Source organism: Acanthaster planci, linkage group LG04, assembly GCF_054643075.1.
Source record: "Acanthaster planci isolate LZ-2023a linkage group LG04, COTS_SCS, whole genome shotgun sequence".
In the NCBI taxonomy this organism is placed as follows: domain Eukaryota; kingdom Metazoa; phylum Echinodermata; class Asteroidea; order Valvatida; family Acanthasteridae; genus Acanthaster; species Acanthaster planci.
The window spans coordinates 14,794,843-14,822,642 of record NC_141780.1 but is presented as its reverse complement, the minus strand read 5'-3'; the positions used below and the strand labels follow the sequence as shown (position 1 = coordinate 14,822,642).

Genomic DNA, 27,800 nt, shown 5'->3' with positions numbered 1-27,800 from the left:
CCGGTAGCAATCAAGAGTGAACTTTCTGTAAACTTTGCCAACGGTACAGGCAATAAGAGAAACTTCGATAGGCATCGTTGTTAAGAAAACTTCAACCGGAGTACGGGAGACGACGACACAAACGAATGCTAATTTAGAGGTTACGATTCTCGATCATGTGCAATATGTCAGGTATAAAAGAGCGTTGGTCCAACACATACAAGCCTGGTTCCAACACTTGTACTTTGTGTACAACTGAGGAAGAATGCCTAATTTATCTTTTCTGTAGCTGTACTTATTCAGGAAACTTCTGGTCCTCTTTAGTTTCGTTGATTAAGGAGAAAACATGTATAAGTTTGCACTTGGACAATCAGACTATGCATGCTATTTGGTAATATTAATGTTACATTATATGTAATACTTAATACTTCTATGTGCTAGATTCCATATCTATAAAGCGAAGATGAACAATAGGCTCCCCTCTATCATAGTTTTTAAAAAGGAGGTTAGGCTGTACCATCTCTGTGAAAAACATTTATCAATTGCAAACAGTGATAATCGAAGATTTAGTTCAAAGTGGGACTTATACTCTAGACTTTTCCAAGAGTGAGGTTACCGCGACACCAACTTTTTGTGATTACTTTTCCATATCTACTTTTAATAATGTTCAGAGCAAATCTAGTGTATCTTGTGTTGTGTGAATGTGAACTGAAGAAAGAGAAATAAATGAGTTACCCGGAAAAGAAAAAAGAGCGTTGTCAGTTTGATTTTGATTAACACGGGAAATGTGTGCCCGCGTGGGATGATGGTGACCAGGCTCTACCATTGGACCTTTTTTCTCTCCAATCAAAAAAGAAGATGAATTGTGGCACGCAACGTGGAGCGTGGTGAATTCTATTCCGACTTTTTATTTCGGGCTCTTTGTTGTAGAAACCCTGCAAGAAGTTCTCGTCAATTTAGTTGGTGCCCATACGCAAGACTTGTTTATCCAAATGACTAGAAGTCAAATCTGGGGATGCTCACGCGATGGAATAGTGCCTTGAATAAGCCAATTGAGAGTTAAATTTGAATAAAATCTGGTACACAGAGTTATCTGATTGCACATAAATGTAACAATTTGAATTCCCCAGACTAAAGACACTGTTGCTTTACCTCGTGATTCGGGGCAAGCTTTTGCTTAGCGACCACCATCTCTGGAATGGACTGGTTCCTTTGTGCCCTTCTTTTCCATTGAGAACAGTGTATTGTTGCAAGGCGTCTCTTATGTAACTAAGGGAAAGCTTGCCCCAAATCACGAGGTATAGCAACAGTGGCTTTAGTATGGAGAATTCCAATCGTTATGTTCACGCGAATTTAAAGAAATCAGTGTACAAGTTTTTTTTCAAATTTAACTCGCAAAAGGCTTATTACTTGTATCTCGTTGAAGTCTACCTTAGCCAGCATGTCAACGTGCGATCGATTTGACCGAACTTGGAAATATGTACACGCTAAAATGTCGGTTAAGTATTTTCCTCAAGAATCAGCACTTTGGATGAAGAGGTCGGCGGTCTACTCCCACGTCCGTCATGATTGTCGAGAACCCAAGAACTGAATGGCCCTGGTGGACACGACAAAACATCACCAAAGCTCGCGGGGGGGGGAGGGTTGAGGTCGGCGAATAGCCTCCGGTATCAGCCGTAAACAGTCGAACTGGCAGCCCTTTGCGAAAACACTTGAAGTCTGCCAATTGAAAAGTATACGCGCCATTACAGACGAGAGCGCGCGACAGGCAGTTGAACTTAATGTATTCTGTCTTCATCTGACAACCGTGGAATGACTTCAGAGGCAGAAAATCGATGCTGACAAGCTGTTTTGGGGAGGATATAGCTTTCAGGCGACATAGAATTGTGGTTTCCAAAAACAATACGCTGGTCGCCGCGTTTCAGAAAAAGTAGCATTTTCCAGTCTGCGTACATGGATTCTGTAACTAAAGGTCGCTTTGTGTACTCAGCGCACGAAGTCAGTGTGCTACTGCGTCATGACAGCTATCTCATTACATTAGATCTAATTAAGGTAATGATTGTCATCTTCTTACAGCGTTGTTAAATATACTGCACTGATGTCAATTTATCAACCACTTCATGTGCCTGTGCCATTCCCACACGGTATCAGGGAAAATACTCTATTAAAAAGGTGGTTTAGAAAGTGTTGCAAGGTGTGTTTGGCAAATTTTTGCGCGAGGTTGTCTCGACTGCTGGTAACTTTGGGTGGCATTTGACCGATAGTTGAAAGGAAATTTGTCTCAAAGTGAAGGCAGCTGATATATTGACCGACGCGACGCTGGAGGAGACTCCAATTGTGTGGAGAAACGACTATCCCGATGAGTTAAGAGGCTGTAAACAAATAATAATTATTTGAATTCCTCCTTTGGTTGACTGACATCATTTCGGTACCGCGCGGCTCAGAATCTTCTTTCAACATTATTTTTCCTGTTTTGCCGAACAAATTTTGTCCCTATAGGAAAGATTTAACCTGAATAGAAACTTCAACATACACCCGAATTCAAGTTTTAGATTACCGTGTAGTACATGCACAAGGCCACTTTGTCATTCCGGTCGGCAGACTGCATAAGCTCTCTACAATTTATTCTTTTATTTATCCAGTTTTATTCTGTGAATCATTTCCTAGTTAATATAAGACAAAATTAAGTGAAACTCAATAGTGACAGAATGCTCCCAAAATATAATATAAATATAGGTTGGGTAAACAGCTGGTAAGATAACGGCACAGCACGCCGTTGGAATGGAGCTTAAAGCAACGTAGCTTTTTCAGTTAAATTTGATTCTAAACCCACGCAATAATCAAACACACAATGTCGACATCAGCTCCTTATCGAGCAAACACGGCATAGACCGTAATGAAAGTATATGTATATAACAGTCGTGTATAAATGCCTTTGAATAAGGCTTTGGAGTGATGTAGCTTTATTCTTTTTTCTAGTAAAATACCTTTCTTTTGTAATTTTAGTTTGTTAGATATTTTCATCTGGACAAGGGCATTGCGGAAGAGAAAGTGCACGAGGGAACCAGAAAAATTGAAAAATTTAAAAAATGTGAGAAAAGAAAAGGTGAAAGTAATAGGAAAGAGGGATAAAATCAATGAACCATTTGCTTGAAAATACTTTGGAATCGACCCCTCTGGCCTTGATACCCTGCCAGGTTGCTGCTCAGTGTCCCCCCCCCCCGGAAAACAAACCTTAGATCCAGATTCCATGCATTTGGAATTTATTTTTTACTCTTATTTATTTATTCCGCTGAATATCAATCAGGTTGAACCCTCACGGGTTGCAGGTCTGTAGAATGTGGTGAACTCTTTAAAGGAACCAGGAAATGAATGTTTAGAGTCATTTTTGTGTATCTCTGCACACGTCTTCCATGTATAAAGACTGTTTGACATCTGTTTTGAGTTACGTGAACTGAACGGTGCACTTTTTCAAACATTAAGAATTGACCAAGCATTTCTGAACAAGTGAGGGCGCTTTTGATTTGATGTAAATCTAGGAAGACATGGTTCAGATTGCATGTTTTCATGTTCAAATTGTGAATTCCAAATTTGTTATCTGGGAACATTTTTGTGAGAGATTTTTTCAGGATTTTTGCCATATATGTACACAGCAATAAATTGCCAAAGAAAATAAAATCTGCTATAGCAGCGGTTAAAAAAATCTAGACTTTTTCTGTGCACAAATCAGTGCAACATTGAGATTCAGTGCCTTGATGACATCATAGTTCTGCTCATGAATATGCGAATAGTATTAGCATAAAACAAAAAAGCATCAAAATATGGGTTAAAATTGCAAAACAAAAAAATTAAAATCAGGTTAATTGAATCCCAAAGATGCAATTTCTAGGGTTTTTAGTAAAATTTATAAAAAATACTCTATTTCCTGGTTCCTTTCAGAGTAGAAGCAAAAGTCTTCGAATGTGTACTTTTGATGTCCGTGCACTTTTAATTTAGGAGAATATAATAAAATATGCAAAGAAGTACATTCCCTGAAGTAGGCCTATCGTGAATTCGTTGGAATGGCCCTTTCATCGATTCGGAGGAGCACTGCAAATGAAAGCACGTAGAACACTCGGGATTCAATTTTCCTCTTGTCAAAGGGTCTTTTGTTTGGTTGCAAATGCCCATTCTTTTGCAGTTGTCTTGCTATTTGGCGCACAAAGGTGCGCCCCCTTAGGCTTCATGCATTTTAAATCCTACACACCGAATCTGCCGTTCAGCAACTGTACTTGACCAACGTTTCGCAAACAGCTCATCGCAGACGTGACCAGTTAAATTGCTCTAAATGACGATTCTGGCGATGATTAATGAGCATTATCGGTCGGTTATGCCGCAAATTTCCCTCCACTAATCATAAACAGCACGAACACTTATTACCTTTATTGCGTGTTCTACGCACAAAGTGGCAATTTAAAGCGATTTAATGGGGCGCAGGCTAAAAATAGCCTCCTTACCGGAAACACAATGATAGCATCTATAATTGATGAATTAATTTCACCTGTCTGACTTTTTCTTCGTTAAAAATTCACGGGTTTTCATCAGCCACATTGCAGTCCAATAATGAAATTAGCAAGAAAGGTTTACAGTGAAACAATTGAGCCCCTTCCCCAACATTCTTGCAGACGTATACATGTCATAAAAATACCAGCATCAGACAATGCATCGATGTCAGTGACAAATGTAGCAGCGTGCTATGCACAACTGTGTAGATTTGTCTTCATCGCGCGCGTTTGTACCGAATATCGAGGCTCAGCCAAAACGCCAGAAGATACCAACACTCGACTTCGCTCGGGCTTTGACGGAAGCTTCCGTCGGAGACATGCAGGATTAATGCTGGATTTCGGTCCTTCATTGACTTCATTTTAATTCGCATTTCACTATACTGCGCAAGCAGTGCTCCAACCAGCAATTGAATCGGGACTGTGTCTTTTGGCCTTCAAGTAAAAGAAACGGTACCATTGTCGCTACACGCTCTTATCTTATGTACGCCTGCTCAGCATAATGAGGGTATCCAAAAAAAAAAGCAGTTCCAATGTCCCTTCAGACTCCCGACCACTCTAAGACGCCCCTGGATGAGAGCTCGTAGAAAAAATATTATTGATTTCAAGTTCAGTTTGAACATGTGGCCTCGTTTGTATTGATAGAACTAAGCTTAATTACGCACCAACTCAGCCTATGGACACTGGGCCGATTTATGTGTTAAATGAAGATTCGCACGCCAGATTACCAGAAGCGCATCTCAGCTCAAGAAGTATACTCACAGCCACGACGCAGACACTCGTCTCTGGAAGACGCATGCGCGCTGCACACTGCGGGGTTACCAGTCAAAACTGGTTCGCGACCGATTTAGCCCTTGAACGATCGTTTTCCTCAGAAGATCAATCGAAGTATGTCCCGATGGTATCGATTTAACAGGCTAAATCGTGTGTTGTTGGCCAGCTTGCATTTGAAATGCGACCACTGGAGATTTGTCATCCAAATTCTCGCCAGTCAGGGCCGGCGTAATGTTCAGCTTCTCCAATAGTTCCTCCAGTCCAATGGCTGCACACGAAACAAACAATCATTCAACACACAGGGAGATGAGGTGGATGATTATCTACAGCATTGTTAAACTTGCATTTATTTGGTTTGGCAGTTTTCGATCGATTGAAATATTCAATAAATATAACATATTTACATCTACAGTCGGTTACATTTTCTTCTTCAGTAAATTTGACGAGATAATAGGTGAGATATGGACCTAAATATTCAGCTTATTCTGACCATTTACTACCGCGTGAAAGGCCTTTCAGAGAGCCATTTAACTTTCTTCTGCACGGGCGCAATTCAATAGAGCTGCCGAGCAGAAAATGTTGCACAAGTCTTCTTTTCCAGAGCAAAAGCCAGTCTGGGGGCCAGTTACAAAAAAATAGATTGAATGACCATGACACACTAGCATATGTCTGTTTTCGCAAAAAAAAAGGAAAAAAATATTTTCAGTGCTTATCGTACGTTTGTGACCGCAGCTCTATCAAATTGGCCCCGGAGGTTGATAGCGTCGAATTAGATTATTAATTACGAGTAGATTACATTCGATACTCATCAGGAATCCTTATAAACACGTCTCACACACACTTCAGACCGGCGTACTCAGAGTACCGCAGAACCAATGGTATTAAAGGCGACTGAGTCAGTCCAAATTGATTTTAATTTTAGACAAACGTATCCATGCCACTTCTCCTTACGTCATCACTCATTGCAAAATTTGTAAACATCATTTGACTGACAGGCAAAATTTTGTCCATTCTGATGAAACGCAATAATTCTTTGTGACAAAGAATAAAAAGGACGGGCTGTATGAAGATGTATCGTGAACTTTACCTTTTGGATCAAAGTGACTGCCTACAAGCCACTTATGTGTCAGTCCATTTCTGTCAATATATCAGTATGTCACGGCTCAATTTACATCCTTGCATGATTCACAGGGGCTATATTCACGATTGTTTGCCACATAATCCCTCACAGCACGGATGCCGGTGGAAATGTGGGACTCTCGAGGTCAAATTTCCTTCTTGTCTTACATTTACATAAATTGGCACTGAGTTCAGCACAAGAAAGAGAGCTGCGTCTGCAACGAAAGCGTTCTGTCGTCTTTCCGAGCGACTGCAGCAATCGATTTCTCCACCTCTTGGGAAAGCGGTCGCCCCTGTTTCTGCGTCGAACCTTCTTAATGTACTTGATTCAAATCTCAGGAATGATTTGGTTCCCTCGTGACTCTGGTGCACGTCAGTCGGAACCGAATGTTACATTGTTACTTCCCATTCTGAAAAGTACGCTACCATTTTTTTAAAAATGATTCTCAACTTCCATTTAATATGGATTAGCGTGCATCGTCATAAGCCCAGCCATAAATGACATTTGATTGATAGTCTGAATAATATTAGGTATCCAAAAGGAGGATGCTAAACGTTAAATCATTCGCAATTAACTACTTCGCCAGGACTTGTACACCCTGGATAACGACAGCCAGTGACAGGACGGGTTTTCACGCACCAACCGTATCTTAATTTAATGCATGGCGGATCTAGAAGCCATTGGGGGGGGGTTAAACGTCTTTTTGTGGGGGGAGGGCAAAAAAATTTGATTTATTTTCATTCAACCTTTTCTGATGACCTTTCTGGGAATGGGGCTACATTCTGTGGCTTTTTACTCGTTTCTTGAAAGAAGGGAATGAAAAAATGCCTTTCTTTTATACTTTTTCAAAAGACGCCTGTTTTACGTTGGGCATGGCCCCTGTTGGCTCCCTGGATCGCCCCTGCGTCAGTTACGACACAATTACTCGTCTTAGATGTCTCTTCATAGCTCGCAGTCGTGTTGATTTATTGAGAAAACGCAACTTGAACATTTTTATGGAAATTTCAACACTCCTTCAGAATCTGAGTTTTGATATTAGCCTTTGTAGGAATTTCAAGGTTGCTAAAAAGACTGGGGGATATTACCATGGGGATTTCTGGAGGATTTAGGATTAGGATTTATCCTGGAAAATGAAGTTGGGCAACGATCACGTTAAAAACTGGTTGGGAAGGATCATTTTCAAACTAGCAGAATAGATCTGTAGAAGGTGGGTAAAAGTCAAATTGTAGCTCTCAAGAAGATGCTTTTGACCGGAAGGGTGAAAAATTGTAGATTGCAATTGGACAGGGATTTCAAAAAGCAAAATTGGGACATGAAAATGCATTAAAAGGGACAAAAATTCCGTTTCGCCACGAGCAAGTAAAACTCTCGCAAGTCACGCGCCTGCTTTCAAGCTGAAATAGGATCTTCTCATGAACAATATGCCAATGAGTTTCTTAACAGTTTTCTGACAATCTGTGACCCAGATTTGACTCATTTTCATCTGAAAACCGAAATGAACGAGTTCTATTAACATTCTAGGAGAGCGATTCACTGACTCGTTTATAACAAGAACTGATAAACTTTGTATGGTGATTAAATTCTTTGCATTCGAAATTCAATGTTATCAGATCATGTTAAACGTTTTAATGGCAGTGCTGAAAATGTGATGTGGCTATGTATATTAAAGGTGGGTGTGTGCTTGGCCAGTACTGGTGTGCATAAAGGTGTGCGCTTTACTTAATGGACAAAGGACTTTCAGCTATACTACGTCCAAACTTACCATGCACTGACCGTTTGAACCAACTGGTCTGGCCGGTGTGGTTACGACAATAAAAGTTTAAGCGACAATGGTTCAATGCCGGCTGTGTCACGATTTTTTTCAACGGGGAGGAGGGATTCCAGCGTCAAGAGTTGCGTTTTTAACATCTTTGCTGAGTTGTGTGGTGGACAGTTGGGTGAATTTGCCTATTTGTGAAACAGGTAAACAACGAGTCGGGCAACCATCCTCTTTAAGTTGAAGACAATTTCAGAATAAGGTAAGATTTGCGTGGTTTTTTTGGGGGGGGTATGGCTTTCCCATACCACGGCCTGGTTTACTGAGTGGGATCACCTTCCGATATTTCTGGAATCTGCCCAGGTATCCGGACGGTTTCGTCTTTACCGTTCTCTGCCTTGGTGTTTAGGCCCGAGGTGACAGAGGTGGACTTGGTGAACATGCTAGTCCGCTCCAAGAACTGGAAGAAGTCTTCAGCCCCTCCAGGGTCCATCGCGTCGTCCAGAGCCGCCTCGGGCTGCCGGTAGCACTTAAAACGGTTCCACAGTCTCTGGAATATGTCCGCCATCTCTTGCCGAATCTGGCGGTTTAGCACGCCATAAATGATCGGGTTGACGGCCGACGAGGAGTAGGCAACCCAGGTCGTCAGTCGTTCCCACACCGGGGTGTTGCCTCTCTGGTGGCCCGCAAACACACCGTAGAGGTGCAGCGCAAAATAGGGGGTCCACAGAATGAGGAATGTCAACACAATGAACAGGATCGTCTTGGCGGCTTTCAGGTCGCTGCTGGTGATATTGAAGAAAGATTTGGGGGAGAAGAGCCTTTTCTTGCCAACGTAGTTCTGGACCTGAGGCGGCCTTCTCTGGTAGCTGTCCTGCTCGTCAGACGAACTATGTGCTTGACTGCTGGTTCTAGGGGAGCTAGAGGTGCCGTTCGGCAAGCAGGTGCCCGACACCATGCTGGATACGGTCGAGCTAGCTCCTATTCCGGCGTTACCCCGTGAAGCTGTTGCGCCGTAGCTGCCGAACGTGTAACTTGGCTTTACTTGGCGGGCCGCCTGGCGGGCCACTCGGAAAACGTTACAGTACGTTACGACGAGAATCGTCGCCGGTAGCAAGAAGCACACGCTGCCAATCAGCACCACGTAGGCTACGTGAGTCGGAGAGTGGCCCCAAACAAACGTGCAGTGGCCCCGGTGTTGGTTGTACTCGTAAGTGTTGAGTCCCACTAGAGGCGGCAGGGCGAGCAGGCCACTTTGCAGCCAGACGTACACCACCAAGATGACGCCTTTGGTGGGTGTCATATTCGCCGCGTGATCCATGGGGCTGGCGATGGAATAGTACCTTTCCACACTGATAAAGGACAGCGTCAGAATCGAGGAGAAGGCAAAAAATGCATTGAAGAACCCGTTGGCTTTGCAGTAAGCGTCCCCTAGTCTCCAATTGACGGTTATGGTGGATAAGATAGATATGGGCATCACGACGAAAGCGCACAGCAGGTCCAAAATGCAAAGGTTTAGTACGAAGCCGTGGGTGAGATTACGGAGTTGTGGCGTCTTGGCAATGATGGTGATTACCAGGAGATTACCAACCACGGCAACAACATCCACTAGAATCATCCCCAAGACAGAGACGATCTCCCCTGCTGACAAATCGACGTTGTCCTCGGTATCGTTGGCCATGTTATGGCCGGCCGAGCTGTAGAAATATGCTGCTGCAGACTCGACAATGCTATCGATGTCCTTCATGCTATAATTTCAGTATCTCCACACCACCTGTGGTAAAAATTTAGTTCGTCGACGCATCACTTTCTTCTCCAAAAACCCTCATCGGGGACGGCAGGCCAAAATGCTGATGCAGCCCGCTCGCAGCTCTTGTTTTTGATCGACCGCGATCTTGCGCGTGACCAACTGGAATCGGCAAGCGATGCACCGACCGAACAATGCAGAGATATCAAAAGCACGCGCGTCACGTCGTGCATTCAGCTGTGACACTATCGGTCGCAGAGAGGTAAACTCCGTGCTTGTAAAACAGTTGTAGCTGCCGAGGCACGTCGCCTTGAGCACGTCGCTTCCTCGTATGGCTCCCCGGGCAGAACGACAGAGGGGAAAACAGAGCAGATTTTCTCGGCAGGCAGATACTCACTTCGAACCGGGGACCTGATCACGGGGCGAGCTGCTGATTTAGTATTCTGCGCATTCCCCCCCTCGCCCGCGCATTTTATGTCGATTCACCAGACACACGGTACACACACTGACCTCCCCCTTGATATTGGCTCCGTTCTGTACTCCCACGCCGTCCTCGAGGGCCGGGACATTGAGTGTCTGCCAGTCTCTCTCTCCTTCCGCACCGGTTATGTAAACAAAAGTCTGCGGCAAGAAGTCTCTTATCCTGGACTTGATGGCACAATTAGACATGAATTAGATGCACTTTTATCGCAGGTGTCATCGCAATTTGTGTCCGACGACAGGCGCCGGCATGACATTATTTACCCCAAGTTACAAAATAATGGGGCCTTATTGGTTTGGACTAAAACTAAAATGCTTGTACTTTCCTCCTTGATGCGAAATTTATCACAAAAGAAACGGGCCAACGTTATAAATCTCGATGCTGTTTAGCACAAGGATTTCGATACAGCATTTTTCGGACCACGTTTTCACATCTGATTTTCTACGAGAAATATACAAGCCACATTAATTATGATTTTGTACAGGTATATTTTTATGTTCTGGGTCTGATTGGTCACAAGTCGTACGACGCGCCACGCGCACGCCAGTTTCATTGAAGGGGATTCTATTGAACAACTTCCAAAAGGAATAGCCTTTACCATAAAAAAACCCTGGGTGTTCGGTAAATTAATTAAGTAAAATTTGAGAACAAAATCGTTGCAAATCCACCACATGTTGACTTCTTTTGAGTCTCTGAATAAACAGGTATTTATGGATGGAAACCTTTAAGACTTTGCTCAGGAGAACAAACGCTCATGATGCAGGAGAACGAATTCAATCGTGTCCATTGTCCTAAGCCGGCCTTAAACGTACGTTTAAGACCAGCTAAGCACATCCCTTATTTAAACCTGTGCTGAAAATCGCAGCGTTCACCACATGACATCGGGACCAAAGTGCCATAACGTACATTTTGTCGTTATAACCCCGACTAAACTCGTGCGAACACCGATCAATACCTGGAAATGTGGCGCTCATTTAGCTTTGTGAAGAGGAGAACTACTTCGAAGACTGGAGGCCCTTTTTAAAAATGTAGAACGATGCACAATGCAATATCACCACGGAAAGTTTGACCTCTGTGCGTGGTATAGTACCACTTCAAAACACATCTGATTTTCTACGAGAAATATACAAGCCACATTAATTATGATTTTGTACAGGTATATTTTTATGTTTTACATAGTCCATCTGATCGACGTGTTTGACCAGCTGCGCTGTGAAAGATTGATTTGTTGCGCAGGCAACCGCGTCCGTTAAATTTCGATACCCTTTAAAGGTATAGACTCATGAGGGCGTTGCGAATCAGGACTGGTAACAAAAATTATTTTCGTCACCAGTCATCATTAGCAACGCCCTCACGGCCTATCTCAAGTAAAGCGGCCGAATTATCCCAGAACAATTTTACTGGAAAATAAAAAAACGAAGCAATAGGCCAATTACAGTTTGGTGGGCCAAGAAAGTTTAGAGCCTTAACTAAAGGTGAATGTCCTTCTGGTGATAAAGGGGATTTGGGGGATCTTGTCACATTGTTTTAATTTCCCTCCTTGCACTTCTTGGTGTTAGCTGCTTGTTCTATATATAGGTCATGTGTTAACGCGTCCTCAGAGCGCAAGAGCTTTGCATCACCGGGATAGGCTTGAGTAGACCTGTTGTGCAATCGTTGTAACTACATTAAAAATAACAAAAACAGCCTCTGAGACACCATGGAGACGCAGCGTATAACGTCTATCCTTTTGTTGTTGGGGCCCGTTTTTTAGTGATACATGTATTAGTATTGACACAGTGACAAAAGGCAGGATGCAAAACGCAGAAATCTGTATAATACACTGGTAATTATATTTATTTATAGCACTTGGTAATATCACGCTGAATATTCACCACACTATGTATGATTGTGAAAAGGGGAATGAAGGAATAACCCCGACCTTTGATTTAAATTTTGGCAAAAATTATTCTTTGAGCAGGGCAACCGAATCAATATGACTCAAAGAATTATTTCATGTTTCTCACCTAAAAATCACTTAATGGTAATGGTATACATTTCGTGCGTAGGTGAGCTAGGCCAGGATACCAGACCCGATGATTTCGACAATTTTCGTGGAATCAAATGTCCGGTGTTACCTGATGTCCACGTGACAAAAACCGAGGAAAATCCTCCAGTTTCCGGTATTTCCGGCCGTTAATGTACGCTTGATACGATGTATTTAATCTTTTGCTTGGTGCCTACATGCAACACAATTATGCTCCCTACCTACTCATTTTTGGGATTTTCTTGCATGTTTTCAAAGTGACCACCAACATTAACAGCCTACATGTACATGTAGGACTACATCTAAACGTAGGATCCACCCAGAGCTTTCCTTGTGACCCTTGACATGTTGCGTTATGATCTATTTATATCCCTGGGAGACATCTGACTTCAGATTTCATTAATCTTTGGCCAGTGAACCAAACTATGCATGAGCAGGCAACCAAGGAATGTCCCGGCAAAAACAGGATTCCTAAATACCCAGGACTGTTTTCTTTATTCCTATTGGTCAAAACGCGTCACGTGACCATGTATGTATTCACATTTGTGCCTGCTGAGAAGTGATAAGGTCTGCTGCGTAAATTACACGCTGGTACATGGATACCAGACAGTTTAATCGGGTCTGATTGGTCACAAGTCGTACGACGCGCCACGCGCACGCCAGTTTCATTGAAGGGGATTCTATTGAACAACTTTCAAAAGGAATAGCCTTTACCATAAAAAAAACCTGGGTGTTCGGTAAATTAATTAAGTAAAATTTGAGAACAAAATCGTTGCAAATCCACCACATGTTGACTTCTTTTGAGTCTCTGAATAAACAGGTATTTATGGATGGAAACCTTTAAGACTTTGCTCAGGAGAACAAACGCTCATGATGCAGGAGAACGAATTCAATCGTGTCCATTGTCCTAAGCCGGTCTTAAACGTACGTTTAAGACCAGCTAAGCACATCCCTTATTTAAACCTGTGCTGAAAATCGCAGCGTTCACCACATGACATCGGGACCAAAGTGCCATAACGTACATTTTGTCGTTATAACCCCGACTAAACTCGTGCGAACACCGATCAATACCTGGAAATGTGGCGCTCATTAAACTTTGTGAAGAGGAGAACTACTTCGAAGACTGGAGGCCCTTTTTAAAAATGTAGAACGATGCACAATGCAATATCACCACGGAAAGTTTGACCTCTGTGCGTGGTATAGTACCACTTCAAAACAACGAGCCGCTCTGCATGCAGAAAATCATGTTGACAAATATATTTCAAAAATCTATGAATAAATTAACAGTGAATGCATGCTTGAAAAGGGTGGGGGTGTACAACTGCGAAGTACGAGCAAGAGCCGACGCAGGCAATCAGTATCACCGCTGTGAAGGAACCCATGGTAATGTATTGCGTGCTATGGGGAGTTTTGAGCGACCGAACAAGGGTATCTGTTGTTGTCACAGCCATGGTATCTGGATCAAGATACCGGGCACTCTCTCGCCATCGCCATTTTCTCGTGAATGTTACATTTACGGTGTTATAAACGCACATCGCAATCGCGTGATAGAAATAATTCTTAATCCACTTAGATCGTCTCACGAATGAGACACGTTAAAGCTTAATTCAACAAAACTATTATCCCCCCCCCAAAAAAAAACACGGAAATGTGGTGGTGACTCGCACTCACCACCTTTTTGCCCGGAGGGGGGTGTGGGCTGCGTCAAGCCGAAAGTACCTTAGCGGGTCGCAAGGGGGCGGTATCACTGAAACACGAGTAACTCTTTATGACCACTACCTACCGTGTAGTTTTTTTTTCGTGACAGTCTTGAAACATCTACAGTACGTAACGGATACAGAATGCATAGTAATTTATACATTATAACAATGAATATCAGTATAGGTAAATACAATATTCACAGAAATATTAAGTTAAACACAAGGGTTACATAATTGATTAGGAATTACGTGTATATAATGGTTATAGTACAAAACTGTAAAAATGCCAGGATGTTTTTAACCACATTTTTATCAGTTAACGTGTCTTCGTCCATTTTGTTTGAAACATGCACGAGTATCACAAGCACTGTTCACAAGCTTGGACGAATTCTTATACAAAGAACAAATTGAAAATCGAAGTCAAACGGCAGTCTACTGAAGCTATGGTGAGATTACACAACACACCAAAAGTAGCAGTAAAATCGATGTTCATTCCACACGTTGCTTTTTCACTTTTGTTAACGACTTTCTCCCGGTGGCAGCTTTACAGTGACAGTTAACGGTGCCTACAACCGTTTCCAGCACAGCATAGGCTGTTACCAGCTAACTACAATTCTTTAGCAGTGACTTTTAAAATCTAACCCCTTTGCCTATGATATTCTAGTCTGCATGAATTCAGAAAGCTCTTCAGAAAGACTTGACTGGTATAATGTAAGGCCTAGGCAGATGGCGCTTTGGACGCACTGTCGCTTACCAAAGCTTAATCTTTTTCAAATTGGAAACAAGTTCATTGAAGCCTTTATTTCATAGAGTATCTAATAAATCCACAATGTGCAATGCACGGCACACAAAGTGTTCAATTTTTTCGAGTACAACGCGGAGTAACAACAGCGCTACATTTCACGCAGGTTTATGGCTTACGGAAACAAAGGGTCCAAGAATTTGAGGGTTAAAAACAGGACACGTTCATACCACATTCCGGTGTTTTTAACTCATATTATGCAAGATATGGGGCGGAGACCCCCCCCTTGTGTTGGTCATTGTTTGATCGGAATCTCAGGAATTCTGCACAGACTTCTAGGGGGGATGTGTTAGGTAACAATAGTCTAGTTAAAGTGTGTATAGGGATTGGACATGTGGGGGGTACCCATCGGCCCCCATATCGTGCACGGTATCGTTTAACTTATCTTACAGACGAAACTGCTCCAGCTACCAGAGGATGACGCAGCCCGTGTGCAGAACAAAGTGCTTTACTTTTAATTGATCCGTAACTAGGGGCTTCAAAATCGAAGTCTTAACCTTATCCAGTTGGAAGCAAGCAAAAAAAAAAACAAAATCGCCAGAAGTATGCACACCTCAACGTAGCTCATACAAAGAGTACAACTACTCACATAAAATTGAAATGAAGCTCATTCAACTAACAGCTGATTTAGACATCAGTAACTCCATACCACCACATGCACGAGGATATAATTAAGACGTTGCCGTTGATTAACATGTACATATAAACGGGAAAATTCGAAATAACTTTGGTTCTGCATTGTTGCATTGTGACCCTTTGTACATTACAGTTTGATCGGCTCTCTGACACAAGACCCGAAACTTATTGTGCCCTAATTGGATGCTAAACAAGGACAGCATGCACACAAATTTGATATTACGAATGAGGTTTCCAAATTCCTGCTTGTGGACGGAGAAAACTTCCTCACATTGAAATGGGACCGTGGGTTTATCCGGAGAAAAAGATATTTTCACTCAGGAGAATGTTTGCTCCGCCACATACACGACCTCTTTTTTGATACAGACAGTCGCAGCTTCATCTACATTGCAAGAATGTACATTAATTGCGTTGTTACTTCGAATGTATACGTTTTCCTCCGGTGCCACTCACTCCAAACCACCTTCATGCACGTTGAATACTCCCAACGTGTTCGCAAATGCGCAGCTACAGTGGCGAGCCGCATTTTTTGATTAGTCGAACACAGGCGTCCAGAACGATTCCGAAATGATAACAACTACCCTGAATTGAAAATGGGGTGGGATGACCCCCCCCCTCAGTTCACACTTTTGTCAACTGAGAATAGAGCGCCCAAAATGAAAATGGCCCGCATTAATGTGAGGTGCGATATAGGCAGCGCCCTCATGCGGCCACAATAACTTACTTTACTCCCGGGGGCGGAGTCTGACCCCCACCCTCCACATAATTGAAATCTTGTATCTGTCGAAAAGACTGATAAAATGTTTTAACACAGTAAGAAATTGTTTCAGGATGCTGCCATTTTAAGAAGACTAAAATTGTAAGGTCAGGTCAGACATAGCGATATCAGTACCTCCCCCTGGTACGTGAGTACTTCCAGGTTGTACATAATACATCCATAATACAAGCGTTTGAAGTAGAGCTAAAATTGCGGGAAATTTCTTGAAGAAAGTAGCACTGCCAAGAAGTTGCCTCCTTTGCCCGAGCAGAACTCTCTCCCCGAAAAGTGTAGTTAACGCCGAATTCAAATTAATTTTCAGTCTTTTTTTAACATTCTCTGTAAAATGTCAAGTTACCATTTTAAATCATCTTTTTTTTCGTCAAAGGACACAGCTTGATATAAATACACAACTTTCAACCTCATCACTTAAAAAACAGATCATAAAAACTGAAATCCAAGAAGAAAGATTGACAGCACACTTCCGTAGAACCCACAAGCTTATGCATAAAACTCGTGGACACAGCTCGCATAATGATCCCACTACCAGGCTGATGCACTTTTCTCCCAGTGAAGCATACTTACACCTTTCTCTTTGTGGAGGGGGTTAAGAAAGGAACGTTTCAGAGGATTCCATCCAAGTGAATGACCTCAGCAAACCTGGTAGAAAGAGTGGCCGGACAACAAATATTCTAGTTAAAAAGGTGGACTCCGGTTTGGGCATGAACATTCTTGAAAGATTGTCCCTTGAAAGTGCCTTATTATCCTTTTGACTTCAAAACTTCAAGTACACTATACATTCATTCCAACCTGATTAAAACAAGTCATATCGATAAACAATTATGGGCTGCAACAATTAACCTTCCGATAAAAAATCTTATTAGAAATGACACAGCGTCTAAGCTTATGGTACATTGGTAATCTTGATTCAATACGCTAGTGATCGATATTGGATCGTGCATTGTAGAGTAATGCTGCAGCAGGGAGAGAGATGTAGTGTGAGAGCAATGGACGGCAAGACCTATCGACCACTGACGTCTTGGACCAAGACTATGCTGATAGTTGAAGGCAGTAAGCGAAGAGCCCTCATGTCGACACTAACCGCTTTGGCTGCTCCGCCAATTCGTGCTGTTCACTGCGTTCTCTAGACGGGTGTTGGGCCTCCCTCGGCCACTGCCGTAGCGTACGAAGGAGGCAAGTAGTCCTGATAGGGCCCCTGAATCTTTTGGTTGGCATCCCGGGGGAGGGGAATCCCCTTTCGGTAGTCCTCCTCTGACCAGTTCGGCGTGATGCACTTCGTGAAACGCTGTAAAATTTAACAGTGGAGAGGGTGGTGTTGAAGACGTTTTCCATAGACTTTCCCTGTGCTTCACAAACGAAATTCATAATCTCTAAAGTACACAGTCCACTAGTCTTGTACAATGTACATGTACAGTGTACTAACTCCGAGAAACACCACATCGGCATCTCCACGAAGTTTTGTTGAGGGCGCACTTTCCTTTCTGAGATGTGCGCACCACTAGACATGGGTTATTTATGTCTGTGGTGCGCACACGACAAAACGGCTCACACGGGTTTACCGTTTTGCATGAGAAAGATAAACTGAATTCAGCCTTGACTCATTTACAAATGACGGCTTCAGGAATTAGTTGGATTTCCAGACCGAAGTCACATCTCTCTGTCCATACACTACGCACACCCAGCTATTAAACCTGACCCCTTATTATTAAATTTTGAAGTGGGTAAAAGTTTTAGCAAACAGAAAAGATTTAATCCAACCCAAATAACCGTACTTGGGTGGGTCGTCTCACAGTGCGTATACAATTATTCAGATAGTCGAGTTTCCACAAGAACGTCACATCAAGAACATAACATTATATTGCGGGGTATACCGGTAGAAAATTCCTTGCCTTGTGAACTCAAGTCACAAGCTATTCTAACCTGAGTGTTGTCTTATGTCCCTGTTTAAACTTGTGACTGAACTTAAGATTGACTGTTCAGTTGTCCAAAATGTAATGCTGCAACGCCACGTTGGGGTTTCGATCATGTTACACAAAGTCTGGAAACTAAAGATACTTAAGTGGATGATGCATAATTGATGCTTCTGCATCTCTTCCAGCTCCAGCCTCCAGGACAACGTACCATGCATCATTGCATGGTTGAATCGCGCCAACCACTCCATCAAAGAAGATTCATTAAACTATCTTTTCTTTAAAGCAACACATGTAGTCACTTTGATCTGTGATTCTCTTCTTCGTGAAAATACTCAACCTTTCCTTCTAATATGAACGTTGGAAATAAAAATATGAAAATCAACACACCATTGTACAGGTACATATTCGTCTGTACTACAGTACATGTAAACAGTAGGAATGCTTTGCTGATTGGGGCCATGGTCCCTCCAAGCATAAGTTTTAAAACGGGAAAGGTGGGGTGTAATTTAATAAGAGACGGACGATTTTCAAAGACTGTTCCATTCCTTTTACAATCCTGTAACGATCTAAAAAGGTCCCAAATCGAGTATCATTCCTTGGAAATGCCATAAAATGCACTACACATATCAGGGGCGGATCCAGGAATTTTCCGGGGGGAGGGGCAGGCCAGATATATTGCTTAACAACTCATTATTTGCGGCCAAGCGGAAACAATGATGAATCAATACATGACTTTTTTATGGGGGGGGGGAGTTTGACCCCCTACCCGGATCCGCACCTGGATGCATGGAGAAGTGTCATTTTGAATCTGATGAAACAAGGCGAATTTTAGGATTGAAAAAAAAATTGAAGTAAGCCTACTCTTTGAAAGTAATTCAGACTTTTTTACGCGAGTTCGAAGTTGCGGGCCGGATATGGAACACTACTTCGGAACACTAAATTGGAGGTGTATCCTTGCATATTCAAGATTTGGACCCGAGCTGTTTCAATAAGTCAATCTTTCCCGCAACACCATTCGCTTGACCCATCCTGAAACATTTGACCACAAGGTTTACCCCAAAGAACTAGTATTTTTAACGTCACGCTGTATGCATGGCCCTCCTATCGCAATTACCACTTCTGAAGTTAAGAAATTAAATAGGCCTAGGCCCTACTGGTCCACTGTCGAAAACAAGGACAAAACTTAAAATCAGCCTAAAAAGTAACATGTCTAACAAAACAAAACCTAAGCGAAAAAATCCAAAATGCAACGTGCATATGCAACACATGCAGACAGTGAAAACCATCTCCTTTTTGAAATTGTGGTGGCTCTGAAAAGAGCCGATGTGGTTCATAATGGAGCAAGTCGCCGTTTACTTGGCAGGCTTGCTGGTCTTCTTGGGCAGCAGAACAGCCTGAATGTTTGGGAGTACACCACCCTGGGCGATGGTCACGCCGCTGAGAAGCTTGTTCAGCTCTTCGTCGTTGCGGATGGCCAGCTGCAAGTGACGGGGGTTGATTCTCGTCTTCTTGTTGTCGCGGGCAGCGTTGCCGGCCAACTCCAGGATCTCAGCGGCCAGGTACTCCATGACAGCCGCCAAGTAGACAGGGGCACCGGCACCCACACGCTCGGCATAGTTGCCTTTGCGCAGGAAGCGGTGAACGCGGCCCACGGGGAACTGCAGACCAGCTCTTGCGGATCGGCTCTTGGCCTTGGCGCGTTGTTTTCCTCCCTTACCACGTCCAGACATGATGATGTTGATAGTTTACTACCTTTTCGGTGTATATTCAAAGAATTTGAAAATTTACCAACAATTCACTTATCGCTATTTATATGTTCTCGGCGGATTTCGTACAGCCAATGAAATACCGAACAGGAATATTGATCCGCCTGTTGGGAAATCTGGTAGCTTATACAACGTCCGCAAACACTCTTGGGCGGGTCAACAGCACAGACGTTTTAGTGCCGTGTGCAACAAGTAGCCAATCACTAGTCGTAGTTGTTGCGCGGTAAATTTTAGCGGGCACCGTCCAGAATCCTGATTTGCATACCGTATACGGTATAAATTACAGAGGAAGTAGCAAAGAAGTCATTCTATTTTCTCGCAGTCTAGCAAGAGTACGGAAGCTTACGAGTTTCATCATGCCACCTAAGCCAAGCGGAAAGGGACAGAAGAAGGCCGGCAAGGCCAAGGGTGCTCCCCGCACCGACAAGAAGAAGAAGCGCAAGAGAAAGGAGACCTACGGCATCTACATCTACAAGGTGATGAAGCAGGTGCACCCCGACACCGGCATCTCCAGCCGTGCCATGAGCATCATGAACAGCTTCGTCAACGACATCTTTGAGCGCATCGCTGCTGAAGCTTCTCGTCTGGCCCACTACAACAAGAAGTCCACCATCACCAGCCGTGAGGTGCAGACCGCAGTCCGTCTGCTCCTGCCCGGTGAGCTGGCCAAGCACGCCGTCAGCGAAGGCACAAAGGCCGTCACCAAGTATACCACATCTAAATAAGCAGTGTGGCCCGTGACAAAAACCAACCGGCTCTTTTCAGAGCCACCACATTTTCCAAAAAGAGATTGCCTCTTCTATGTCTGTGTCATTAAACTCGAGTCTTACATTGTCTTTAATTTTAAAATGACGGAACACTTGTCCGGTAAGATACTATTTATTTTTAAGGACCGCCGAGACAATGACAAGCAAGTGGCACAAGTGGAGTGACCACAAGTGTTAAAATACACATGAATACATGTAGGCCCACTCCAAATTAGGGCTAGGTTACAAGAATTCTATCGGTACAATAGTACAGAATCATTCCCAACGCAGCTGTCGCAACACCTGACAATAATTTCAGTGCCTTTTACTTTCGTGGCCTAAGGAAAAATGACAATACCCATTAGAATCATAATTAAACTTATTTCACATTGAACATGAAAGTATACGAAAATATACATCAACATGAAAATTGCACTTTGATTAACAGAAAAATGGCAGCAACAAGTAAACCCATGGCGTACATGTATCATAATTTTTCTGATAAATACGTGCACAGGGATGGTCAGTAGTTTTGTGGGTGTTGGACATTTACATATAACCCCATGATTTCATATAACCCCATGATTTTTATCTGTCCTACATTAGCATTCATGTTAGCTTGTTGAAAATAAAAAGAACCCCCCAAGAAAAGAGCTGGCAGTGGACCAGACTGCTTTACTTCTCTTCACACGCTTATGCGTAACATGCAGAACGTATTCCAGCTGCCATCAGTAAAAAGCGTCATGTTCATTGATAACACTCAAACTCTACCAAGGCACAACACCTGAGGGAGTGCTGTTTGGGTAGGGTTTAATAACTTCTTTATTACTCTATCTGTTCATAATTTCAATGGGAGCATGCAACTTTAGTGAGGATATGATATCTTCATATACATACATCATGTGTTTATGCCTTGGGAGTACCTGCTCTCACCGGTTCTTTCAGAACCACACCTTTTCACAAAAGAGATATTCCCCACATGGTGTACCTGCAAACCTTTTTTTGTGTAACACTCCCACCATGCAAAGCTTCAAATCTTACTTAAGTTTAGAAGCCCCATATAGTTGTTGACAACATAAAAAGGATTTCTTGAAAGTTACAATTAAGAATTACTTCACAGCCTACTTCCTTCCCTGCCTCACTACAAGCTGTAACAAGTACCAATTGTCCAGTGTCATTCTTAATCTCTGCAACCTGTCCATGTACATGTGATGGAATGAGCATGCTACAAGATGTAACAGGATCACAGGCTGTTCAACTTTGAAATCAGTGGGATTCAACCCCACAGGATGATCACAGGCTGTTCAACTTTGAAATCAGTGGGATTCAACCCCACAAGATGATCACAGGCTGTTCAACTTTGGAATCTGTGCGATTCAACCCCACATGACAGCAGTTCCATATTATATGGCTTTTTGTAGACTTCCTTCCCTGCCTCACTACAAGCTGTAACAAGTACCAATTGTCCAGTGTCATTCTTAATCTCTGCAACCTGTCCATGTACATGTGATGGAATGAGCATGCTACAAGATGTAACAGGATCACAGGCTGTTCAACTTTGAAATCGGTGGGATTCAACCCCACAGGATGATCACAGGCTGTTCAACTTTGAAATCGGTGGGATTCAACCCCACAGGATGATCACAGGCTGTTCAACTTTGAAATCGGTGGGATTCAACCCCACAGGATGATTGCAGGCTGTTCAACTTTGAAATCGGTGGGATTCAACCCCACAGGATGATCACAGGCTGTTCAACTTTGAAATCGGTGGGATTCAACCCCACAGGATGATCACAGGCTGTTCAACTTTGAAATCGGTGGGATTCAACCCCACAGGATGATTGCAGGCTGTTCAACTTTGGAATCTGTGGGATTCAACCCCACATGACAGCAGTTCCATATTATATGGCTTTTTGTAGACTGCTCAATCACACTACCGATGGCATTTCATTCACGAAACCACTATTGTCTCACTGTAAGGCACACTGCTTCATCAGCATCTAGCAAGTTAACAAGATGGAAAATGTGGACATCATTAGGACATGCATGTACAATCAACGTTCGCCTGAAAGACTTCCTCTCCATGCTCCCCAAATGTAATTTAGGTACAGAAAAGCAAAAGCTTTCAAAACATGCCCAAGTCATGTAAATCGGAAAGTATGATTCCATAAGTGACGAAGTCAAAAGGGGAACATGAATATCTATAAACCACAAACCAATGAAAATTACCATACAAATGGGCAATTTCAATTTCATTATATTTTTCGATTACATAATCATGGCGACTTTTCACACATGTCAAGACATGAAGTCTTTTAACTTAAGTCATCATACATACAGGTACTCAAGTTCACGTTGAGAAGGAACACCCCCCCTTTGTGTGTGCACGTACAGTATACCAGTTTGCCATGCCAGAGCCATTATCATTGTTGTACATGCCGCCTAGGCATAGGCCTACGAACAGGAATTTAAAGTAAACAAACGTGTCCTCGTACCTTGTTGTGTGCCATTGTGTCCCACCGATCCTACCACTCCATCATTCGCAGGTTTGGGACGCCAAGTCAAAGGCTATAGATATGTCGTCGTTGTTGCCAAGGAAATGGAAAATTACGTTGAATTTTGCCAACGGGAATATTCCACCGTCAGCACGGTTGTCGAGCCAAGTTCGGCGAACAAGCGCAAGCGCAACTGCACTGGCACAGCGCTTCACACGCCCCCAACGTTAAGAGTTGGTCAGTCTTTTTATGATAATTTTGTTTGGCGAGAATTTTGTTTGGCGAGTTACAGTTTTGTTTTGCGAGTTACATATTTGTTTTGCCATTTTCAAATTCGCTCACTTTTTTTCAAACAATAATAACAGTTTGTAATGTCATATTAGTGGTGGATTTCTCTTTTGTTTTTATTAACTGTTTTCTTAACTTTTTTCTATTTTTATTTTTTCATTTATCTTTTGATTTTTGAATATCTATTTTTCGGGCTCATTCTTATTTTTCTGTTTTATTTCTTATTCGCTTTCCATTTTAGATATTTTTTCTGTTTTTATTTTTTCCATTTTAATTCATTTATTTAATTTGGTTTTTCATTGTTTCATTTGTAATTATTTTTTATCTTATTTTAATTCATTGTTCTTAAGTTTATTTGTTCTCTCTTTATTTTTAATTTCTTTCTTTATTTTATTTTGTTTATTTTTAAAACCTAATTTTGGTTTATTTTTCGTGCTGTCTTTTTTGCTCCGATGGCCGCCCATACTAATCCCCCTCCGATAAAAGTCAAAGCTGCATTCACGTAGACTCCAATCCGCCGCGCCTTGTCACTTATAAGTCCAGCGCTCTTCTAACTGAGCTACACGGTGCAACTCGGCCGAGAAAGCAATTTAGTTTTATTTTATACTTAAAAATTCCTTCACCCCATTTATGATAATAATGCCCCAACCTTCCTATGAAAAAGACGCATGCGCAACGGTGCAGAAACGCACATAAACCCCCGCTGCACCAAATAAGCGCCCATAGAAAACAGTGCAAAATCGGACCGATATAGCGCCGCCTGTTGACTCTCGGGAAGAGGTTGGCCTCCGTGTTTTCACTGGAAATTCAAGATTATGGCCAGAAGAACACTTTTCCTTTCAATTTCATGGGGGTTAGCCCTAAAGACGAATTTTTTTATTTGCCTTTCGAAGAAGATACCCCCAAAATATCAGTAAAACTAAGCGCTCATTTCTGAATGTAGCCGCCCGCCTCTATCCAAAATAGGCCTGCAATTCGGGGAAATACCTCGAACTGGAAACTATCAGTCCCAAATTCGGGATTTATAGAAATGTTTCTATGATCCTTCTGATTATGGTCTGTCTTTTTGGAAAAATCCCGTGGGATAACAAAATATTAATGAGGTCGCGCGCGGAAATCAGATTTGGTGGAATGCACCCTTAAAGTTTATGGGGTGGCTTCCAATAACTCGTATTTCCCCGCGCGAGCTTTATTAATATTTTGTGATCCCACGGGATTTTTCCAATAAGCCTGAACGCCACACGGCCACCATTCTTATTTGGGCCACGACCAGACTGGCCTAATTCGTAATCAGCATATTCAGACATTAACAATGCACGAACGCACGCATACGCGTGTAGCCATGACCGGCGTGCATGAGTAACACAGTCCCTAGAGCTCTCTGTTTGATGAAACCACACATTCCATGAGTTCAGGCACCCGTTAATCTGTGTTTTGAGGGTCGAGGGGGGTCTTGGGGGTTTTAGAACAACCTCACTATCCGGTTCGTACATGTAAGTGACTTCGTCAGACACGCGTGCGCACCACGAATTATACGCTCCAACTGGATGAGTGCAGGTTGCGCGTTAACTTCCGGTTCCTTGTAACTCTATGTGCAGGGGGCGTGGTTTAAACTGAAGTGACGTCACACTTTCGAACCGGATAAGCCGTGAAAAAGCGCGCAGTAATAAGCGCCGGAGCACGAACTAATTTAGAAAGTTCCCCTGGATATAACACATTGCTTGCTCGTGTACATGAAAAAAACCCTAATACTCTAATGCTAATGACCCAGCGCATCGGCCTCTCGATGTAAAGCACTATTAATACTGTTATTACCGAGTAAATTTTGTGGGGTTTTTTCTTACTGTTTCCTGTGTATTTCCACTCCCTTTATAACAAAGTCCTAGTTACGACAAAGCAATTTGTCTGGTCCCTACAACTTTGTTGGACATTTTCAAAATGTTTCCTTGTCCGATAGGTGAAAGCAAGTGATAAGAACAACAACAGCTGAAAGAAGAACTACTTGGGGGGGGGTAGGCCTATATGACTATACTCGTATGCTGAAGGTCAAAATAATAAAATTATTCGGAGGAAAACACCTATACCTGGGGAAAATACAAACGCTGGACATCAGTCTTACTACATGTTGACACAAATATTGTACATGTAAAGCTTCTTATGCCCATTTCAAACGTCGTGCTTATGTCGTGTCGAATACTGAAATGAGCACGGCGCAAGCACGGCAGTGGTTTCAAACGTCGAACTTAATTTAAAAAGCCCAGTCGAACTTAAACAAATCATTAAAATCCAACATGGCGGACCAGCACAACTCGACACGTGATATTTTACAATCTTTCAACCTGAGTCACAAAGAAATGGGTTTAACTTAAGCCAGTAGGTCCTACTTTAATTCGCGTTTGGCGAATTTGCCATTTTAGTCGCCGTAATTTCTTGATGTGTTTGTTTGTCGATGACTTGCGAATTAAACTCTACTTTACGTTGTGAACATGCGCATTCCTAATAATAAACGAAGTTTAGGACCAACTTTGAATAGAAATGTAATCGCACGGCATAAGCGCGTTTTAAACTACACTGTGCTTTTGCTGCACTTCATGACATAAGCACGGCAGACCCTGTCGAGCAAAAATCCTCTACCATGCCGAAATCAATTTGCTGAGCCTAATTGGTTTCAAACGTCGTACTTATGCAGTTCCGGATACAAAAATGGACATGAATTGTATTCGACACGACATAAGGACGACGTTTGAAACGGGTCTTACTCTCTTTTCGAGTAAACCAATATGGCAGCCGCTGCTGGCATTACGCGTGATGGGGCAACCAACGTATGAACAGCAATCGCCGTCTCTACGGAAATCAGTGACTATGGAACGCGAGCTCTTTAATGTACATATCCACAAGCCACCTGTACGGAATTCCTTCACAGGTACTCTATAAAGGGCATATTTGCCCTCCCTACCGCCAAATTCTTGTGTTTTTACTGCTGAGGGGACTGCAAAGACCTGTGCTCATGCATGAAGAGCCGGGCCTTTTCTGAATTACGTGGGTGTGTCCAATTACAAACACGCCTATGGTCGTGGCTGCAGCCGTGTCACAGAGCCATAATGTACTTTCAAGCTGCAGGCAAGTATAAGACACAGCCTCAGGTTTAATCACAGCTTACCTCTCTGATAGAGCCTGGTGTGACGACCAGCAGATATAACATATAGCCAGGTATGCATAGCATGGAGCTGAGAGCTAGTAGAATACCGAAAGCAATGGCCCATGGTGGGTATTCGTAGTTGTCTAGCGTGAGTGGTTTGAACTGAATGAGGTTGAATATGAAGACGCCCTGGATGGACATGCACAGATTCAAGGTGTGGGGAGAAATCGTCAGGAAGTCTTATGCAAATGAACATTGCCAGTGGAATGAACGTCTGTTTCTTCCAATTATAATTTTTTTAAAAATATAAATTACAGCCTTTATAAAATCTCGTTGGTTGACGGCATTCATACAAAAACCCACAGAAAAAAACTCTTCTGGTCTCTTAGTGCTTGTATCAATCTGTGTAGAAGTTATAACATGCTCTTTTCATGCATAATTTCCCCAGAACGAAAATACTTCGTAATGTGACGTTCCAACGTACACCCCAAGTAGCACAACATTAATTACTGGTTTTCCATATACTTACGAAACAAAGCAAGGGAACCAGACCAACCCAGCAGATCTTCCACCAGATGAACGGCTTGTAGCCGATCATTTGCTCGATGTTACGATAGAAACGATCCACGCCTGCGCCGTGCCGCGAAAGAAGCAAGAACCAGTAAAGGAAACGGAATCAGACTATATGCAAAGTACATGTATCTTGTTCTGATCTTGGTGCCAAGTTAAATAATTTAAAGGTTCCCTACTGTGTTCAGATTGCACGATGAAATCCTGTACATATAGAAAGTTTATATAATGCAAATTGTAATCCATTCTGCCAAGCATTGGGAAAGTGTAATAAATGAAGCTACCTCGAGACATTTGTCCATGCTCGAGACATATAAAATAAACTTGACTAATGTCACTCGTCACTCTCCAAAGATCCAAGCCTTTCGGATACACTTCATGTGTGCATGAGTTCTCAGGAGGATCTCGGGAGGATCATCACCAAATCCAAAGTGTTCAAATGCACATGTAATTACAATTTACTGTAAAAGGCCGACCCTATCCACGGTCATGCATCACTTTGGTAAACTTTTTACAACAATACGTCTACGAGATGACAAGAAA

The 27,800-nt window shown here is 42.6% G+C and overlaps 3 protein-coding genes, 1 long non-coding RNA gene and 1 pseudogene across 4 annotated transcripts in view; 1 reads left to right on the top strand and 4 right to left on the bottom strand.

Moving 5' to 3' along the window:
• Positions 1-5,610: 5,610 nt before the first annotated feature.
• On the bottom strand, positions 5,611-10,864 carry gpr61 (G protein-coupled receptor 61). The gene has a single exon (XM_022225481.2). It carries the CDS (start codon positions 9,915-9,917, stop codon positions 8,490-8,492), a length of 1,428 nt encoding a protein of 475 aa, XP_022081173.2. The 5' UTR covers positions 9,918-10,864; the 3' UTR covers positions 5,611-8,489.
• Positions 10,865-12,207: 1,343 nt separating this feature from the next.
• Positions 12,208-27,800, bottom strand: part of slc6a1 (solute carrier family 6 member 1) — a 42,097-nt gene continuing 26,504 nt past the window's right edge. The window contains exons 11-14 of the mRNA XM_022225330.2: positions 27,217-27,317; positions 26,709-26,876; positions 17,422-17,625; positions 12,208-16,979 (exon numbers count right to left, since the gene is read on the bottom strand). Coding sequence (XP_022081022.1) covers positions 17,464-17,625; positions 26,709-26,876; positions 27,217-27,317 — 431 coding nt within the window. The 3' untranslated portion in view covers positions 12,208-16,979; positions 17,422-17,463. The remainder of the gene's footprint in view (positions 16,980-17,421; positions 17,626-26,708; positions 26,877-27,216; positions 27,318-27,800) is intronic.
• On the bottom strand, positions 19,331-20,345 carry LOC110974028 (histone H2A). Its single transcript, XM_022225331.2, has one exon. The coding sequence runs from the start codon at positions 19,981-19,983 to the stop codon at positions 19,606-19,608; it is 378 nt and encodes a 125-aa protein (XP_022081023.1). The 5' UTR covers positions 19,984-20,345; the 3' UTR covers positions 19,331-19,605.
• On the top strand, positions 20,376-20,819 carry LOC110974029 (histone H2B, gonadal pseudogene; annotated as a pseudogene).
• On the bottom strand, positions 20,880-26,702 carry LOC147799413 (uncharacterized). Its single transcript, XR_015425027.1, has 2 exons — positions 23,261-26,702; positions 20,880-22,765 (listed from the first exon to the last, which is right to left on the bottom strand). It is a non-coding gene; the product is annotated as an uncharacterized LOC147799413 (long non-coding RNA).